The sequence below is a fragment of the Mobula birostris genome, chromosome 15 (assembly GCF_030028105.1).
Source record: "Mobula birostris isolate sMobBir1 chromosome 15, sMobBir1.hap1, whole genome shotgun sequence".
Taxonomy (NCBI): Eukaryota; Metazoa; Chordata; class Chondrichthyes; order Myliobatiformes; family Myliobatidae; genus Mobula; species Mobula birostris.
In genome coordinates, this window is record NC_092384.1 from 58,902,289 (window position 1) to 58,921,032 (window position 18,744).

Consider the following 18,744-nt stretch of genomic DNA (forward strand, 5'->3'; position numbering starts at 1 on the left):
TTTGCCCATTCTTCCAATTTGTTCAAGTACTGCTGCAATCACATTGCTTCCTCAGCACTGCCTACCCCTCTGCCTATCTTTGTATGATCCACAAACTTTGCCACAAAGCCATCAGTTCCATTCTCTAAATCACTGGCAAACAATGTGAAAAGTAGTGGTCCCAATACTGACCCCAAGGAACGCAAGAGGTCTTTGAGGATATAATGAATGCAATGGGCAGAGGGGAACAAATGGATGTTATCTACTTGGATTTCCAGAAGGCATAAAAGACTTATCCATAAGGTAAGGATGCATGGAGTTGGGGGTGATGTATTAGCATGGATAGAGGATTTATTTACTAATAGGGAGCAGAGAGTTGGGATAGATGCAAACGCAAGGGAATCTGCAGATGCTAGAAATTCAAGCAACACACACAAAATGCTGGTGGAATGCAGCAGGCCAGACAGCATCTATAGGAAGAAGCACAGTCCACATTTCAGGCTGAGACCCTTCGTCAGGATGAGTGTTTCACTGGTTGGCAATCAGTGGTGAACGGTGTGCCGCAGGAGTTGGTGCTGGGCAGCAATTGTTCACGATATACATTATTGATCTGGAAGGTGGGACTGATTGTAGTGTATCTAAGTTTGCTGACGATACTAAATTGAGTGGAAACGCATGTTGTGCAGAAGATACGGAGAGCCTGCAGAGAGATATAGATAGGTTAAGTGAGTGGGCAAGGGTCTGGCAGATGGAATACAATGTTGGTAAATGCAAGGTCATCCACCTTAGAAGGAAAAATGAAACAGCAGATGATCATTTAAATGGTAAAAAACTGCAGCATGCTGCTGTGCAGAGGTACTTGGGAGTGCTTGTGCATGAATCACACAAGGTTGGTTTGTAGGGGCAGCAGGCTGTCAAGAAGGCAAATGGAATGTTGGCCTTCTTTGCTAGACGGATTGAGTTTAAGAGCAGGGAGGTTATGCTGCAACTGTACAGGGTACTGATGAGGCCACACCTGGAGTACTGCGTTCACTTTTGGTCTCCTTACTTGAGGAAGGATATGCAGAGGAGGCTGCGCAGAGGAGGTTCACCAGGTTGATTCCAGAGATGAGGTGATTTGACTATGAGGAGAGATTGAGTCACCTGAGACTGTACTTGCTGAAATTCAGAAGAATAAGAGTAGATCTTATCGAAACATATAAAATTATGAAAGGGATAGATAAGATAGAGGCAGAAAAATTGTTTCCACTGATAGGTGAGACTAGAACTAGGAGACATGGCCTCAAGATTTGGGGGAGTAGATTTAGGACGGAGAAGAGGAGGAACTGCTTTTCCCAGAGGGTGGTGAATCTGTGGAATTTTCTGCCCAGTGAAACAGTGGAGGGTACCTCAGTAAACATATTTAAGACAAGGTTGGTTAGATTTTTGCATAGTAGGGGAATTAAGGGTCATGGGGAAAAGGCAGGTAGGTGGAGATGAGACCATGGCCAGATCAGTCATGATCATAGTGAATGGCGGATCGGGCTCGATGGGCCAGATGGCCTACTCCTGCTTCTATTTCTTATATTCTTACGTTAACACCACTAGTCACTGGGATCCAACCAGGAAAGGCCCCCTTTATTTGCACTTGAACCTTCCTGCCTGTCAGCCATTCATGCCAGTAGCTTTCCTGTAATGCTGTAGGATTTTATCTTGTTTAACATCTCACGTGTGGCACCTTATCAAATGCCTTCTGAAAATCTAAGTCAATGACATTCACTGCCTTTTCTTTGTCCACCCTGCTACTTACTTCCTCGAATTCTAACAGATTCATCAGGCAAGGTTTCCCTTTACAGAGGCCATGCTGACTTTGACTTATTTTATCATTAGTCTCCAATAATCCTGAAACTTCATCCTTAGTAATAGACTCCAACACTTTCCCATCCACAGGGGTTAGGCTAGCTGGCCTGTAATTTCCTTTCTTTTGCCCTCCTCCCTTCTTTAAAGTTGCGTGACATTTGCAATCTTTCAGTCCTCCGGGACCATGCCAGAATCAAGCGATTCTTGAAAGATAATGAGCAGTGCATCCACTATCTCTTCAGCAACCTCTCTCAGGACTCTGAGATGTAGTTCATCTGATCTGACTTATCCACCTTAAGACCTTTGAATTTTCCTAGCACTTTTTCCTTTGCAATGGCACCCACCCTGCTCCCTGACACTCACAGACCTCTGCCACACTGCTGGTGTCTTCCACAGTGAAGACTGATGCAAAATACCCATCAAGTTCATCTGCCATTTCTTCGTCCTCCCATTCCTACCTCACCAGGATCATTTTCCAGTGGTCCAATACCAACTCTCACCTTCCTTTTACTCTTTATATAACTGAAAAGAACTGTTAGTATTCCGCTTTATATTATTGGCTAGTTTGCCCACATATTTCACCTTTTTTTTTATAGCTTTTTAGTTGCCTTTTGTTCAATTTTAAAAACTTCCCAATCATCCAACTTCCCTCTTACTTTTGGTACCTTATATGCCCTTGCCTTGACTTTTATGCAGTCGTTAACTTCCCTTGTCAGCCAAGATTGCCTTCCCCTGCCATTTGAGAACTACTTCCTCTGTGGGCATATCTATCAGGCGCCTTGTGAACTATTCCCAGAAATTTCAGCCATCTCTGTTCTGCCATCATCCCCACCAGTATCCTCCTACAATCCACCTGGGCAATCTCCTCTCCCATGCCTCTGTAATACCCTTTACTCCATTGTGTTACTGATACATGTGAGTGCTGCTTCTCCCTCTCAAACTGCAGTATGAATTCAGTCATATTATGAGCACTGGCACCTAAGGATTCCTTTACAGTAAGCTCTCCAATAATATCTGGGTTATTACACAACATCCAATCTTAGATGGCCTTTCCCTGAGTAGGCTCAAACACAAGCTGCTCTAAAAAGCCATCTCATAGGCATTCAACAAATCTCCTCTCTTGTGATCCGACACCAACCTAATTTTCCAAATCTCTTTGTATATTGAAGTCTGCCATTACAATTCTGACATTACCTTTATTACATGCCTTTTGCAACCTCAACCCCACATCTTGGCTACTATTTGGAGGCCTAAATGTGATTCCCATAATGTTTCTTTTTACCCTTGCAGTTTCTTAACTCCACCCACAAAGATTCTCTGACCCGATGTTACCTCTTTCTAAAGATGCAATTCCATCTCTTACCAACAGAGCCACACCACTGCCTATGCCTTCCTGCCTGTCCTTTTCATAGAAAGTATATCCTTTGATGTTAAGCTTCCAACTATGGCCATCTTTCAGCCACGACTTAAGTGATGCCACAGTGTCATACCGACTAATATTTAATAGAACCACAAAGTTTGTCCACCTCATTCTGATTTAAATATAGCACCTTCAGCCCTGCATTCTTCACCCTCTTGAATTTTGCCTCTGCTACAGTTTGATTCTTTGCTCTGTCTGCATTTGTACCCAATCATTGGCTTCATCACAGGCCAATCACTGGCCCTTCATTTCAGTCAAACTGAATCCGACAGCTTCCTCCTCAACAACACTGTGGCAGCACCTTTACTGGATGGAGTGCAGCAGTTCAAGAAGGCAGCTCGCTACTGCTTTCCCCAAGGGGATTGCAGATGAGCAATAAATTCTGGCTTGGCTAGAACCCAGAAGGTGAATGAAATAAAAAAGAGTAGGTATTATGAGTAATTTTTACGTTGTGGGGCTGAGATTAAAGGGGTAGCACAGAGGTTAATGTTGAGGCCCAAACTGTTCATTATCCAATGAGTCCCACAGAAAGTGCAAATTGTCAAGTCAAGTCAAGTTTATTGTCATTTAATTCTCACATGTATATAACATATATAACAATATCATGTATATAGAAACGAGACAACGTTTCTTCAAGCCAGGGTGTAAAGCACAGTAGTACATATAACACAGAGAGCACACCATAGCTTATGAAGGTAAGGATGAAATCTACAGATGAATCACACATAAATAACAAACTAAAGTGCATTAATAGTGTAAGGGGGTTTCGACTTTTATGTTACTGCGGAGGCTAATTAAAATGGCGTCTTTGTTATGTTAATCTGGGGAATGTGGCTTTGTTGTGTTAAACGCTGAGAAAGTTTGCGCTAGCAGTTTGTTTTTGCTTCAGAGTGTGATAAGAGAGTGCTATTAACCAATTGGGATAGTTGTTATGGTTTTGGTGTATTTGAAGATACTGTATGCGCGGGGTTTTGGGGCAGAAGGCGGGAGAGCGAGACAGAGGATGGACAAGGTGCTGTGAGTCCGCTAACGGGGTCGGACCCCGAGGGGGACGTTCGGCGAGGAGACGGAGACGGACTCGTGTGGAGCGTCTGGTCGACCACCGTTGTTGGTCCCAGGCGGCTGGTCAAGGTGGTCCGAGGGGGTCGCAGGGTGAAGAAGAAGGTCCTTGAGCTCCAACGGTTTTTGTGCACGAAGGGACTGAACTTTGATAAGTGTGGCGCCTTTTATTTTCCTTTTATATTTTATTTTCTTTTAATTATATAGTTCCAGTAATATCTATAAACTGTAAATCATTTAATTGCATCTGGTGTATTGTCTGTTATTTGGGCGGGGTGGGGTACCTCACACAGCATTCACACAAACGAATTATCCAGTTTGGCAGGGCTGAGGCTGTTTCCCTAGACGACAGCGAGCCGAGCGACCCTGAGGGTGGCCGGGGGGGGCTACATTGTGGGCTTTGTCCAGGATTGAGTCTGCTGGTATGCTGTGTTGGTACCCTGTTTAAATCTGTAATGTGGGTCTCTGTGGGTTATTTGCCGGTGATTGCTGTATGCGTTGTGGGTGCGGTCTTTGTTCGAGTTCAGGCTGGCATTGACGAGTTGGAGGTGGAACTTGGGGCTGTCCATGCGGTTGGGAGAGAGAGGAAAGAGTGGTCTGATTTGGAGGTAGAGTCTGCGAATAAATGTTCTAGCTCTGGCAGGCTCCGCCTGACACTTGGGATAGTGTCCACCCCAAGAGGGGCGGAGACGTGTGAGACGTGGGCGGAGCGGATCTCTCAGTTGTTAGATGAGTGGCAGTGCTCGGTGGAGGGAGAGCGAAAGGGATTGGTTGAAAGTTTGAGTAGGTGGGCTGGTGACGGTGTTAGAGCTGTCAGGCTCACTTACACCGTAGTGACAGCTGTCAGTTATTTGAAAGAGGGGGGAGTTTTCAGTGTGTCTTCTCTGGCTAGGAGGGCGGCTAAATTGCTTGCAGTGCCAGGGGGATCATTTCAGGGGATCAGCCCCTCCCTCAGTTGTTCAGCTGATCAGAGGGGTGTCGGGAAACTTAGTGGAGGCCCAGTGGGGGAACGGCTTGGGGTCTCTGAGGAAGCACGTTCCCAGCAATGTACCGATGAACTTCCAAAAGGAAAAGACCCTATTCCTGAAGGCTTAGAGGGGCCACACCCCAGGGTGTCGCTATGGATAGAGGGAAGCGATGCTAAAGCTATCCTCGACCCCGGGGCACAGATCAAGCTGTTGTACAGTTCGTTTTACAACCGGTGTCTGAAGCATTTATCCTTGACAACCGCAAGGGCACCGGAGACTTTGGGTACTAGTGGCAGTAGTTATCCAGAAGACGATGATTGGTTAATGACCCTGGAGTTCATGGGGGCATTGTCTGGGCACCCAGCATGTCGAGTTGCTTCTGAGGACGTGTGTAGCAGCCTTGAGCCAGTACCGAATTTAAACGAGACCCAGCGGTGGTACGGCTTGGGGAAAGTAGCTGAGGGTGAGACCCTCTTAGTAGATGCTCCGAACCACCACGAGGGAAGGGAGTTGACCGCTGAAGACACCTCAGTGAGAGAGAGGTCGCGGCAACTGGACCCAGGCGGCGTGGAAGATGAAGGCAGCGTGTGTGTGGATTATGTGATGTGGATTAATGTGCTGCATCTGAGGAGTGGATGTTGCCAGATCCTGAGGAGTGCGGCTGTTGAGCTGAAGATGGCCATTACTAGTTCCCTCGGATTCTTCCAATCCGAAAAGATGCCCAAGGGCATATCCGGAGTCCCTGCATCCTTCCCGCGGGACATGAGGAAGACCATGGGGGAAGTGAAGGTGTGTGGAGTTTTGACGTATGTGGATGATCGCCTAGAGCTTGGATTCACCTGGGGCGACTATGAGGCGAGGCGAGTGGCTGAGCCCGGGCAACCAAAGCGAAGTGTCAAATGTGGAGGAGTTTTTGGCCGGAGGAGTTTGGTGCAATATGAGGAAAATGACCCGACATAGAGGTTGAACTTCCTGGTGTTGGGACAGATGGTGGTGGACCGGGGGATGGAAACCCAGATCGTCCATCTGAATGAGACACAGGGAAGAGGGGGGATTTGCACCGCACTGCGGTCATGTACTGATGAATTAATCCAGCGAGAAGAAACAGTGACCCACCTTCGAAGGGATCAGCAGAAACTCAAGACGTCCATTCAGAACAGATTGGAAGATTTACAAGTTGGGGAAGATCAAGGAAGTGTTCTGACTAAGGGCAACAGAAAACCGAGAGCCCAGGGAGGGGAGTTTGACTACACTCCCGAGGAGGTGAAGAAATGGAGGACAGATCTCGGAAAAGGGAGGCGGATGCTTGAAAGGAACCTGAAGGTGACTATCGCGAGTTTAAATGAAGTGGAAAAACTGAAAGTTGACCTGGAAGACGCCCTCAGGAAGAAACAACCGGAGGCTGAACATTCTTTAACTGCTGCTTTTAAGGTCAGGGTGAAAGAAGCTGGTGGGGTAACTGCATTCCAGATTGAAATGGCCAGGAACCCTGAGTCAGAACTGTGGCAAGAGTTGAAGGAGTCCCTGAAGAAGCCGACGTCTCGACTGCAGGAGGCTGAAGGGGTTGCCCCGGCTAAATGTTTCAGTTTGGAGGAACTTAAACAGCAGCTGCCGATCGAGGGAATGAGGAAGGATACGGATTCGAAGGATGATGTGCTGCACATGTGGAACATGCTGCCTTTCGCTAACTTCCCCGTGATTGAGGAAGAGACCTTTGGCCCTTCTCCCACTGAGTCAGGTGTAGTGGGGAGGGCTAGCTGTGGGCAGTCTGAGTTACGGCAGGATCAGGAAGGAGGAGAGGCAGGGCCCCGGACACGGGACTGGGGGCTCTGAGCTGTAGTGGTGGCCTGAGTGAGAGAGGAGTTGGCAAGCAGGCCCGAGGTATCCCTAGTAGTGTCTGAGCCTTTTGGGTTTAGGTGAGGGGGTACGGAGGTCTCAGAGGGTTAAGAAGCTCCCAGATAGGTTGGCCTATTTAGCGCCCGTGGGACGGGAGTAAGGTCCACTGTTTGGGGAGCACTGTCACTGTGTGTATCTGTGTATGTGTGTGTTGTGTGTCTGTAGGACTGGGTGGCGAGTTATTTAGAAGTCATGAGGACATGACTTTATTTGGTGGGGGGAGAGGGTAAGGTGGTTTCGACTTTTATGTTACTGCGGAGGCTAATTAAAATGGCGTCTTTGTTACGTTAATCTGGGGAATGCGGCTTTGTTGTGTTAAACGCTGAGAAAGTTTGCACTTGCAGTTTGTTTTTGCTTTAGAGTGCGATAAGTGAGTGCTATTAACTAATTGGGATAGTTGTTATGGTTTTGGTGTATTTGAAGATACTGTATGCGCGGGGTTTTGGGGGCAGAAGGCGGGAGAGCGAGACAGAGGATGGACGAGGTGCTGTGAGTCCACTAACGGGGTCGGACCCCGAGCGGGACATTCGGCAAGGAGATGGAGACGGACTCGTGTGGAGTGTCTGGTCGACCACCGTTATTGGTCCCAGGCGGCTGGTCGAGGTGGTCCGAGGGGGTCGCGGGGTGAAGAAGAAGGTCCTTGAGTTCCAACGGTTTTTGTGCACGAACAGATTGAACTTTGATAAGTGTGGTGCCTTTTATTTTCCTTTTATATTTTATTTTCTTTTAATTATATAGTTCTAGTAATATCTATAAACTGTAAATCATTTAATTGCATCTGGCGTATTGTCTGTTATTTGGGCGGGGTGGGGTACCTCACACAGCATCCACACAAACGAATTATCCAGTTTGGCAGGGCCGAGGCTGTTTCCCCAGACGACAGTGAGCCGAGCGACCCTGAGGGTGGCCGGGGGGGCTACAATAGTAAATATTTTAAAGTATGAAACAGATTAACCAGTGACACTTCAAATATGATGCAGCAGGGAGTTCAGAAGCCTAGTGGCCTGGGGGAAGAAACTGTTTTTCATTCTAACCGTTCTTGTTTTTATGCATCATAGTCTCCTGCCCGATGGTAGAAAGTCAAAGAAGATGCTGGATGGATGGGTGGGATCCTTTATAATACTAAGGGTCCTGCCTAAATTAATGTTGAAGGAGGTCAGTTCTAAGTTAAGGTTGAAAGCCAGTTGCAAAAGGTTGTCACCACTGACCTACAGAAATAAAAACATGAATAATAACAAGGAAATGATGGAACTACCCAAGATATTGCATGTACTCTGTTGTTTGTGCAGTAAGGAGAAAGAACAATGTGTTTCATTTACTTGATTCTTAAATGCACATAAGGATCTTCTGGAATAAATTTACCTTTGTATTCACCAATTTGTTCAAGCAATGATAACGTATTTTATATACGATCTGCTCTTAGTGAAGAATAATTTCAGCCAATTACTTTCATTGAAAAGATATGGTTTGTACCTATAATTAGGAAGTACTGAATTTTTAATTTGCTTCATGATGTGTGTTATTGAAATATTTTCAATTGCTTCTTTTCCAGTCTTTGGATTATGAAAGATCTGCATTTCACACACTGCTAATTAAAGTGGAGAATGAAGACCCAATCATGCCAGAGATCAGTTATGGTCCCAGTTCTACCACCACAGTACAAGTCACAGTTGTTGATGCCAATGAACCACCTATTTTCAATCCAGACCCAACAAATGTAGTCAAACCGGAGGACATCCCAATAGGCAGTGTTGTTGTGACATTGAATGCAACTGATCAAGATATTCTACAGAAGCAGACAATTAAGTAAGTGTTTAATAATGTAACTCCCTAAAAAACTTACCTTTTGTTTTATGTGTTAGCAGGGCTGTACATGTATGATTCTGAAATCACATTTCTGAAATTTAGTTCCATTGACTTGAATTTTTGAAGCACACTGTATGCATATGTTATGATGCGACACAATTACCAACTTCAACAGACTGAATTTATACTCCTGGGGTTTACATGATTCAAAATCTAATGGCCAAGGATAAGCAAAATTAATGTGACATATAGATGTCAAAATATTGTATTTATTTTATAGTTCTTCAGATGTGCACAGGAAGCAGACAGAATCACAAGACACACACGTCCAAGTAATGTTCTATAGCCATACAGAGTCAGGTTGGAGGATGAAGTAGATTAAGGTTTGATTTTAATATGAACTACACTATTTGTGCTCAGATTATGGTTTATATGAAATCATACTTTGAATAACTGCTTGAGATGCAGTATTCTTAAAATTTATAAGCTGTAAGTGTTTTTCAGGTCATAATTGTTATTAAGGGGATAAATCAATATTCAAAGTATCTCAAAAATTAAAAAAAACAGAATTACAAGTTGAAATATTTTTTCTACCAATAAAAATGATTTCAAGACCAGGAGACAATTGATACAGTGAATATTAATATGAAAATACCAGAGCTGTGATTTCTGGATTAACAAACAAAAGAAATGTCAAACAAGAGGTAATCTGCAGATTCTGGAAATCAAAGTAATGCACATAAAATGCTGGAGGAACTCCTGATGAAAGGTCTTGGCCCAAAACATCGACTGTTTACTCTTTTCTATAGATGCTGTCTGGCTTGCTGATTTCCTCCAGCATTTTGTGTGTAAACGAAAAAAAAGATATGGCTCACTCTCTTTCAATGTTTCTTACCTGTATCACGTTGAACACACTGTTTCATTGCAGTGTCCTATGAGAGATTTGTGTACAGTGCAAAATTATCTTCAGGACATTATGCTCTGAAGCATTCGAAAGACAACCTGATCCACAGAGAGATCTGGTAGAAGTTTTTATTTACTTTGACTCCTCCAGCTCAAGGTTTCTTCCACCTGAGTTTTCTATGAGACATAGGCAGCATGGGAATCCTAAAAATATTGTTAAGATTACATCACTGCGTTACAATATTTGAATGTTAAGTAGGTCAGCGTTGCATTTTGTTGGAAATTCAAACAAGGTACTGCTGAAGATAAGTTAATATCAACTAGGAATAGAATAATTCCAAGTCACTAAGATGACTGAACCTAATTTTAACCACCTCTTCCACAAAGTATTTAAAAAGGGATTGTCAAGTTATATCAACATATTAAACATCAGATCAAAGCTTGTTGTGACATGCTAGCAGTTCTCAGCTCAAAAGCCATGTAATTTGGGCATCTCAGGTAAATGTGGAGGTCCTGAATGATTCCCATGCTGCTTATACTTTGCTGTTCCCGAATGAACTCCTCATGGAGACTTCGTGATGAAGAATGAATTCAGTGCAGTACAGTACCTCAGTGGCTACACTAACTAATTTACCCAATAAATCTGAACCGGGTTAGACTTGACGCCATTGAAACAATTCACTTATAGAGAGGGAGGTAATTGCAACAAGTTACTTAATGTTTTGAATGGTTTTAATTTTTTAATGTTTTTGTGGTTTAACTTCTGCGAGGTTTTAAAACATTTTTCAATTTTCATTAATTTTCAGGAGTTTTTGAACATCATTGAATGTCAGGCACATGCAGAAGTATTTAAAGTCCTTAACAATTGTGCCGACTAATAAATCCAGTTAACATGGTCTATCAGGCTGTTTTGGTTGCCGCAACATTTTTGTGAGTGGACCTTGTTCTACCTTTGTGGTTACATTATGCTGTGCAGGACCCTGGTGCAATGCAGGGCATCATCATCATTTTGGGTTGAAAGAGCTTAGAGGAAGTCAATACCAGTAGATCCAGAAAAGTTAGGTCTTCTTACAAGGAACACACATCAAAGTTGCTGGTGAACGCAGCAGGCCAGGCAGCATCTCTAGGAAGAGGTACAGTCGACGTTTCAGGCCGAGACCCGTCGTCAGGACTAACTGAAGGAAGAGTTAGTAAGAGATTTGAAAGTGGGAGGGGGAGCGGGAGATCCAAAATGATAGGAGAAGACAGGAGGGGGAGGGATGGAGCCAAGAGCTGGACAGGTGATTGGCAAAAGGGATATGAGAGGATCATGGGACAGGAGGTCCGGGGAGAAAGACAAGGGGTGGGGGAAACCAGAGGATGGGCAAGGAGTATAGTCAGAGGGACAAAGGGAGAAAAAGGAGAGTGAAAGAAAGAATATGTGTATAAAAATAAATAACGGATGGGGTACGAGGGGGAGGTGGGACATTAGCGGAAGTTAGAGAAGTCAATGTTCATGCCATCAGGTTGGAGGCTACCAGATGGAATGTAAGGTGTTGTTCCTCCAACCTGAGTGTGGCTTCATCTTTACAGTAGAGGAGGCCGTGGATAGACATGTCAGAATGGGAATGGGATGTGGAATTAAAATGTGTGGCCACTGGGAGATCCTGCTTTCTCTGGCGGACAGAGCGTAAGTAGTTCAGCAAAGCGGTTTCCCAGTCTGTGTCGGGTCTCACCAATATATAGAATATATATATTCCTGTTGTTTGCGTCTTCTTACAAGGGACTTCAATCTGCATATAGACTGGGTAAGCAAAATCAACAATGATGATGTGAAGGACAAACAGCATGGAATATATAAGGAAGAGTTTTAGTTAACCAATGAGAAAATAGCAATTTTAAATATTTAGTAGTGTGCAATAAGATGGGTTATTCATAACCTGATAGTAAGGGAGTCTCTAGGAGAATACTCAACACAGAACTATATATATATAGATATAGATATAGACGAGAAGTGAAATCATGATCTTATCAAGACAAAGCAACTTAAAAATAAGTGACCCATCAGTTGTCAATGATAGATTGGGAAACTATATTAAAATACATCCAAGTAAATGACCACTGGCCAACAGCTAAAGATTTAATAGATAATTTACAACAAATTACCTATCAGTAGCCAGGGCATCAAAGGTTATGATGAGAAGGCGGGGGAGTGGGACTAAATGGGAGAATGAATCAGCTCATGATAAAATGGCGGAGCAGACTCGATGGGCCGAATGGCCGACTTCTGCTCCTTTGTCTTATGGTCTAAATATATCTTTGACACACAAACACTAACAGGAAAAATGGTCTAGCCGCAGTTAACTGTAGTTAATTGAAAGGCAAAGGTTTATAATGTTGTTACACTGTACAGTAAGCCTGATGACTGGAATATTCATTATATTGTGAATATTTATTATAGATTTGGGGTTAAAGTAAGTAGCAATAAGCTAATCGATTAGCATGTTTTACTGGAAGTTAAGCCGGCAAAAGAAGCTGAACAATATCCTGTTGTATTTATTCTTAAAAATAAATGTTGATCATGAAGTACCTATGTCAACCACTGAAAGGAGGTGTAATTTATTTTTGAGCCTTCTTTTACAGATGGTAAGGTAGTTTTGGTCTAATTCATGTCAGAGACATTGTGGTGGTGCAGTTTACATCACGATGATACTGCATTTTAAGATTAAATATATATCAACTGCACCAGAATGATTACATTACTTTAATTGGAAGTAATTATTTCACTTATTTTAATCTAACTCAGGCATTAGGAATGGGATAGCTATAAATTGTGTGTGTGACCTTAACCTGTTTTCAGTATTCCCCTTATTCATTCTCTCAGATACTAGCTACATTTGGTAAATTAAATGTCAACAATGGTATTTAAGATGTCACTGAGATGGAAAGTCATGAGGCATTATTTCAATTTAAGTCCTTCAAGCAGCCTTCTTTGGGAACTTTCAGTTCCCAGACTATTGTAAAGTTAGTCAGTAGCTAGAAACATAAAACAGTCCTTAAAACATTGAGAACATTAAAAGTACAGTTATTGTCCATGGACAATGTAATCTGACTATTTGCTAGGCAGAGTAGGTTAAGTTTAAACCTTTTATCTTTCCTTAGGTAGGCAGTTTAATTATATTGCATTTTGTGGCTCATGTACCTCCAGTTTTGAAGAGATGGAGAAGATAATTGTCTTCCTTGATCTTTTTTAATCCCCAGCAATGCTACATGTGTGACGTGTTTATTAAGAGAAAAGAAAGTGTCCAAAGGATATCCAATCTGCTTCATTTGATTGTTAGTGTGAGAGCTACAACACTTATTTTCTTCAACTACTTTCAGTGCAGGGAGTTACTCATATGACTATGACAACACTCCTCCATTGTAGAAATTAAGTTCTGTGCACTCATCTGGCATGACTAAATTAAAGATCATTTTGGGTGTACAATAACTTTTAAGATGATTTTCATATTGACATTAAATCATCTATTCCTGCAAAATCTGGGGTGCTAGCCTTCACATTTGTTCCTGGTGTGCCATAATGTTTTGCACAACACAGGTTTGCAGTTTGAGGCAAGGCTTTTTATGTGCATATTCCCTCATATGCATTATGTATATCTTGAAATAATCAGGCTAGCATCCTCTGTGCATTTGAAGTTAGTGCAGCTTTGAAGCTTTTGCTTTCAATTGAACACATTTTATTTCATCTCCGGGAAGACTTCCTTTGTTCTGTCATGTGGTATCTTTGAATCATACAACTGAGCTGCAAAATCCAGTCTACTTTGATTGAAGAATACTAGCAGCGACATAATCCAAGTCATTAAAATGCTGAGAAGCAGAAATGATAGCAGATATTTAACTTGGACTGAATGTTCAGAAATAGAAACTTCAGGCTTAAAATTAGCAAACCTCATGTGAGACAGAAGATTAGAAGGTATTACTTGTTCACACAGTTGTTTGATGAATAGACCAAACTGCCAGCAAAAAGGAAGTTATCAATATGTCAATCAACTCTATTGAATAAATTGTAGATGTTTATTAGAAGTTTAAAAGAAGAAACCTGACATCTAAACTTAACCTGGTCTGGGTTCTAAGGGCATACATAATAGCCCAAAGCATGAGGAGATAGGGGTGGTGGGGGTGGGGGGAGTAAATAGGTGTGGAGGGGGGAGGAAATAGGTGTAGGGGGGAGGGGTTGAGTGGAAGAGATTTGGTGGAATAGCTGTAGGAATGAATGATTTAGTTTCCAGGGTTTTCAGGAGAAGTTGGTCTCTTTGAAGCAACAAATTTGGTGAGGGGATTAGGTTGAAGCATACAAAATCATAATTGGTTTATATAGTTTAAGTGAAGGAAGTTGCTTTCCATTAGTTGATTGCTAAATAAAAGCAAATGAGATGCATTTAAAATATTGGTCAAAAATTTATAAGGGGGATTAAGGGAAAAACTCTGCAGAAAATAGTTATGGTCCACAATTCATGCCTAATTAGTATGGCAAAAACAGAATTATTACAGACTTTTGAAACTGAATTGGATAGGGCATGAGAAAGAAAATGTAATGTAATTAATGTTGGTCCTTTTTGGTGCCCCAACATATCTATGATTATATGATTCTCATAGTGAGAACAGTCGAATCTCAAAAAAAAAGCTGTTGAAACCTCACTTCCTAAACACTTCAGAAATTCATTGAGAGCTAACCATGACCTATCCACAGCATTAGAGATTGTAAGAGCTGTGAGTAACTTAACATTTCTCAACATATCTCCATCAGTCAGGAAGTTCTAGAAGCAACTAACAATGTTGAATTTCTTACATCACAAAAATTGACTGAAACATCCAAGCACATTTATAAACAACGATTTTAAAATAAACAAAATAGGGAGAGAATACTTCTCCTTGCCCTTCTCCTTCTTATCCACTGAAATCCTTAGGGTCATCCGTTCCACGATAAGACCACCGTGGTCTCTTGGACTAGGTTGAATGCCACATGGTACGTGGCAGTAGAGCAGGATGTACTTAAATCTGTTGTGAGCTTAGTTTTTTCTTAATTTGATTAAGGATGTAAGGAAGACCTAAACTAGTTTCTATTTAAATGTAAATGCCAGAAGTTCTGTTCAGAACTGTTGGGATTTATCACAAAGATCCAAGTCATTAAAACTTTGTGCATCCCTCTCATGTCAGAGGAACTGGTGGGAAACAGAAGGTAAAGTCAAACATAATTAGAAATACCACTTGTGCTGTAAAAGAGCTGAACTACAGATTTGTGGAAGAAATCTGTTGGGGATTTTTTTTTAAATGGGACCTGTACTTTTCACTCAGCCATGGAAGTTTGGCTTCAGTGACACAAGTAATCATTACAGCTGGGGATTTTCCTCACCTCAGTGGGCACATATTAAATCTTTAGCATTTTGTCATGCTCTCCATGTAAGAAGCTGGTTGCCCAACCTGAATCCAATGGGATATGACTATAAAAATCGGGTAAAGTACACATTCTGCCAAAACATTTGAAGAATTCAACTTTGTTTCCAACTTCTAACTTACCCTTAAATTCACTTGGTCCATTTCTGACACGTCTCTTCCCTTTCTCAATCTCTCTGTCTCCATCTTTGGAGACAAATTGTCTACCAACATCTTTTAAACACCTAGTAAATCACCCTCTGTAAAAATGCTATCCCTGTTCCTCAGTTCCTTTGTTTCCACCATGTCTGTTGCTAGCAGAAGGCTTTCCTTTCCCGGATGTTAGAGATGCCCTCCTTCTACAAAGAACAGGATTTCCCTGCTCCGCCATTGATGCTGCCCTCACACGCATCTCCTCCATTTCCCAGACATCCGTGTTCTCCACATTTTCCCCACCCTTTAACAGGGATAGAGTTCCTCAATAGAGAGTGCTTCTCAATCATATAGACAGTATATTATATAATGACCCGGCTGGTGGCGTAGTGACATCAGTGCCAGACTTTGGGACGAATGGTCCTGAGTTCGAATCCAGCCAGCCCGCTCCCCTGCATGCTTTCCATCCGTGCTGGCTTACAAGCTGGTGATCTCTTTGGAAGCTCACCCGGCAGAAGGCAATGGCAAACCACTGCTGTAACTTGCCTCGTACACAGTTCCCCACTACGTCAGAGAGGCGTGGAGGGAAATCGTTCGCTAACCAGAGAAACTCCCCATGTGATGTACCTTTCCTTCTTTATTATACAGTATAATACAACTACTATATACAGACAACCACAGCACAGTAAATTTTATATAACCCCATTCAGGCTTAAAGATTTAATCACTGTGGAAGATTTCTTACTCTTGTAGGATAACATCTTTCCTGTCAAGGGGGATCAGTCTGCTTGGCAGGTGAGATTTGTGGCTGTATAAACAATCTCAGGTTCCGGGGCCTCCTCTGCGGTGGTTGTAGGAGTTGACACTGAGACAGTAGGAAGTGCTTCTGACAGCTCCAGACACCCTTCTCTCCTTTTCTCTCTCTGGGACTACTTCTAACCATTCCTTTCTCTTTTTCACAATTATTCTCTATTCCACACATTTTTCTTTCTCTCTTCACATTCTTTCTTTCCATACTCTTCCCTCCTTTATCTTCTAGTTTATGCGTCTTGATCTTGAGAAGGTCTATTTAGTTTACTAGACTATCCTTTATGATCTGATCTCTCCAGTTGGTTTCCTCATGCACAATATCATCTGACAATTCCTCTGTTTTTATATCTTATTGACTTCTTCCTTTTTGGCATTCCATTCATCCACCTGGGCATTGGTCTTTACATCTACTTTTACAATCATATTTTTGTCTCCACTTGAAATTCAACCAATAACCTTACTGCGCACAGTGTAGATCTGGTTCTTTCTACTTACAAAAGGCAAATGCTTACAGCATTCCTGAAACTCCTTGAACTCTCTTTTAGCTAAAAACCAAGCCACATTTTGCAAATAACTGCCTCATTAGCATATCAAAAGTTTTCTCAGATATGTTGCCTACAAAACCTGTTGTAGTCAGACCACTGCTTTTGTCACCTTCATGATACCTCTGAGCAGCATGGTCCTTCCTTGATCCAAAATGCTTTCCAACCAGAAACACTGATGTTGGCATCAACACCTGTCCATCCTCTGTTCATAGTCTTCGGCATGGAGACAGTTGTGGCATCATCCAGTAGTATCTTTCTTAATTTGCTTCCAGATGGCTCATTACAGAAGGTATGGCATGCAAATGATGGATGGATCTCCAGTCAAGTTATAGTTGTCCTTCTGTTTTAACAATACACAAGCTCAATGTGGTTGTTGTATTTCACGCTTATGAATGTCATTCCCACAGGAGTTATCTTTTCCCTGGATATCTGCAGGCTTCAGTTTGGTATCTTTGAAATGCCATTCAAACTCATTTTGTGGTATGACTGTTACAGCTGAACCAGTGTCTAAATCCATTTACCTCTGGTATAAGCCATATTGCTTGTCTATTTATAGTTCTTACACTGTAAATCTCAAGGCAACACAATCCTGTGTCAGCGTCATTATCAATTTTTTCATCAGTAACGTGCAGATTAGTGCTCTATTTGATAACGCAATTTGACTTTTTAGCATTTTATCTTCCCTGTGTAGTCCATTTATTTTTGTCTGCCCGACGTGCCCTTTGTATGTGTCCACATTTATTGTATTTTCCGCAAGTTTCACTTTAAACCTGCATTTGTTTGATGAATCTGAGCCCCTGCCACAATGGTAAGGACTGTTTCTGTTTAGACGATGCAATTTTATTCAAACTCACTTTTCTTCCTGACTGCAACTCAGTGTATCTCTGTAATACAGTTTACATTGGTACAACTATTGCAACTGTTCTTTTAAATGTGAGCAGTGCTTCAGTTAGGAGCCATTTTTGAATGTTTTCTTATAAGATTCCACAAAATAAACAATCTTTTAGTATATCATTAAGTCCATTACTGAACTGACAATGCTCAGACAATCTCTTCAATTCAGCCACATATGCTGAAATGGTCTCCCCTTCTTTTTGATTCCACCGATGAAACCTAAAGGAGTTAGTGCTGGGCCTGCAATTGTTCACAATATGCATTAATGATCTGGAAGAGGGGACCAAATGTACTGTATCTGTTTAGCTGATGACACTAAATTGAGTGGAAAAGCAAATTGTGCAGAGGATACGGGGAGTCTGCAGTGAGGTACAGATAGGTTAAATGAGTGGGCAAAGGTCTGGCAGATGGAATACAATGTTGGTAAATGTGAGGTCACCACTTTGGAAGGAAGACTGGAAGAGAAGATTATTATTTAAAAGTTAAAAGATTGCAGCCTGCTGCTGTGCAGAAGGACTTGGGAGTGCTTGTGTACGAATTGCAAAAGGTTGGTTTGCAGCTGCACCATTTTACCAAGGTTATTAAAACATGTTGCCTGGATTGGGGAGCATGCCTTATGAGAATAGGTTGAGTGAACTCGGCCTTTTCTCCTTGGAGCAACGGAGGATGAGAGGTGACCTGATAGGGGTGTATAAGATGATGAGAGGCATTGATCGTGCGGATAGTCGGAGGCTTTTTCCCAGGGTTGCCACAAGAAGACACAGGTTTAAGGTGCTGAGGGTTAGGTACAGAGGAGATGTCAGGGGTAAGTTTTTTACTCATAGAATGGGGTGAGTGCGTGGAATGGGCTGCCGGCAGCAGTGGTGGAGACGGGTATGATAGGGTCTTTTAAGATACTTTTAGATAGGTACATGGAGCTTAGTAAAATAGAGGGCTATGGGTATGCCTAGTAATTTCTAAGGTAGGGACATGTTTAATGCCGATAAATGTGAGGTGCTACATTTTGGTAGGACTAATCAAAATAGGACATACATGATAAATGGTAGGGCATTGAAGAATG

The 18,744-nt window shown here is 42.3% G+C and overlaps 1 protein-coding gene across 1 annotated transcript in view; it reads left to right on the top strand.

Annotated features, from left to right (window-relative positions):
- The window catches only part of cdh13 (cadherin 13, H-cadherin (heart)), a 1,220,695-nt gene that overhangs the window by 1,086,537 nt on the left and 115,414 nt on the right, over positions 1-18,744 (top strand). The window contains exon 10 of the mRNA XM_072279867.1: positions 8,714-8,967. Within this exon, the coding sequence (XP_072135968.1) occupies positions 8,714-8,967 (254 nt within the window). The remainder of the gene's footprint in view (positions 1-8,713; positions 8,968-18,744) is intronic.